General features: G+C 36.0%; 1 protein-coding gene across 1 annotated transcript in view; it reads left to right on the top strand.

Annotated features, from left to right (window-relative positions):
- LOC108971771 (atrial natriuretic peptide receptor 1) overlaps positions 1 to 2,205 on the top strand; it is a 17,626-nt gene that overhangs the window by 4,659 nt on the left and 10,762 nt on the right. Inside the window, exons 2-3 of the mRNA XM_018938043.1 lie at positions 1,147 to 1,198; positions 1,268 to 1,738. Coding sequence (XP_018793588.1) covers positions 1,147 to 1,198; positions 1,268 to 1,738 — 523 coding nt within the window. The remainder of the gene's footprint in view (positions 1 to 1,146; positions 1,199 to 1,267; positions 1,739 to 2,205) is intronic.

Below are 2,205 nucleotides of genomic sequence, written 5' to 3'. Positions count from 1 at the left end.
TAATAAAATGTACTTAATAAAAAACTTTTAAATAACTGCCCAAAAACAGAAAACTAAAAAAAAGCACGAAGAAAAATTAATTACAGTGCCAGCGCTGAAGCTTTAGAAACGGTAARCGCAGCAAACACTTTAATACTGAATTAATTTCAGATCTATTTAATTCAAAAAGCTTTATGTTAAACAGTTAATGCTGAAAGTGCTGAATTTAATTAGGCAGAAGTAAGTGGGTTGTATCGTAGTCAGAAGTGGAAAGATTTGATTTTCGGTGATGTCTTCAAAACTAAGAAAAAAAAAACCAAAAAAAAATTGTAATAATTAAAAGTAACAAGTGGAAGATGGAAAAATATATACAATGGAATGAAATACTACTATATTTAAGTGGAATGCATCGGAAAAATAAAAGATATCAATCACCTAAGGTCTGAGACTTTATCTGCTGGGAAAGTGTCTAAAAACCACGCCAAAGCCGCTCAAAGATCAAATTAATTCATTGCTTTTGCATCATGAATATGATCTGGTGGGACAGACGTCCAATAAGAAGCTCTATTTGGCCATATTGAAGTGTTTGCGCTTCGAACATCTGTCGAAAACGGCCGGAATTGTGAAATAACAATTCATGAATTTTRCAAGATGATAATGCACAATCGCGTTGATTCCCGATTATGACCGAATTTAAAGCCAAAAAAGCAATAAATACCATCGATAAACCACCATATTCACCAGATTTAGCTCTATGTGATTTTTTCTTGTTTCCCAAACTGAAACTGCCGCTCCTTGTAACCCTTGTTTTATTTGATCGAAGAGCTATAATAAAAAAATCGCTGAAGGAGCTGAAGGCCATCCCAAAAATTGTTCGCAAAAGTGCCTATATAATCATTTATTTATATAGATTAGGGTTAGGTGATACATATAATCGTTAGCTGAACAATATTATTGTACAGCACCTTTTTAATCAAATCTATAAAGCATCAATCAAAGAATCAATCGAAAACTAACTCCTTTTCTCTCTCTGCCTTTTCTGACTACAACAGCTCACAGGTTATCTTRCGAAATATGTGAATTACCAACTGCAAAGCAAACAGCGACGGACGATAGAGCTAGCAAAATAACAATTTTAATAAACGTTACTCTTCGCCACGCGTGTAGATGCCACAAATGTGGCGCAACACTACAACACTCCCACCACTGTATACCGCAGGTACAGAAACCTAGTCTCACATAAACAACTCAGACTCCATTTGACGTTCTCTACGCACCCCACACTAAGCCACCAGCCAGTCTCCCCCCTACTCAGCGTCAACGGTTATACCACCATGCACACATTCAATTTGAACACACACACCAGCGCCTTTATTGCCGTGAGCATCACTTACCTGYTGTTCGCGCTGCACACCTTAGCCTACCACGTAGACACATTGACGCCCGCCACAGGCAAAATCCCGACAACACATACAACCGTTAGCACACGCAAGCTGAATCACACCTCTTTGCTGGATATGTCGATCGACATTGCGGTCGATCCGCATGCGAATGCATCTGTGGTGGCGTCGACGRTGGCAACGTCGACATTGGCAGCGTTGGCGTTGAATTCCAGTGGAATTGTCACTTTTGGCCCTGACAGCGGATATGTGTACGAAGACCGGCAAGGTCATGTTGTGAAGCGCGAGAACATCGAGTACGATTTGACCGGCTTGCGCGTGTACAATGTGGGCGTGTTGATGGCATCGCATCTGGGTAGGTTTGGGGGGAGTTTATGCACATATGGTATATGTATTAGTATATGTTCACTGTTTCCTAAATCAGTGATATGTTTAATGTTAGCTTCATATCAGTGAATTGCCACCAGGGTAAAGAATTTTTTATTAAAAAAAAGAAGTAAAAATGAATTGTCAATTCCGAGTGTGATATAAAAAATTAAAATTTCTTTAATCAATTTAATTTTTTTAATTTCAATTAATTTAATTTTTTTTATTTTAAATAAATAAATTCTTAATTAATTAATTTTTTTTTAATTGAAAATATATTTTTTCCAATCTATATTTTAATGCATTTAAAAATTTTGCAAACCTTAATTTTAATTTTAAAATCAGAATTAAAAATATAAAAAATTAAAGGACCTTTGTATGTGTGAGTTTAATGACTATTACTCTAGAGTATTGAAAATCATGGCTCCAAACGAGCTCTATTTCAAGAAGAGAGAAAAAA

This window comes from Bactrocera latifrons, unplaced genomic scaffold, assembly GCF_001853355.1.
Source record: "Bactrocera latifrons isolate USDA-ARS-PBARC rearing strain unplaced genomic scaffold, ASM185335v1 scaffold_36, whole genome shotgun sequence".
Classification (NCBI taxonomy): Eukaryota; Metazoa; Arthropoda; class Insecta; order Diptera; family Tephritidae; genus Bactrocera; species Bactrocera latifrons.
This window is presented reverse-complemented; position numbering and strand designations above follow the sequence as displayed.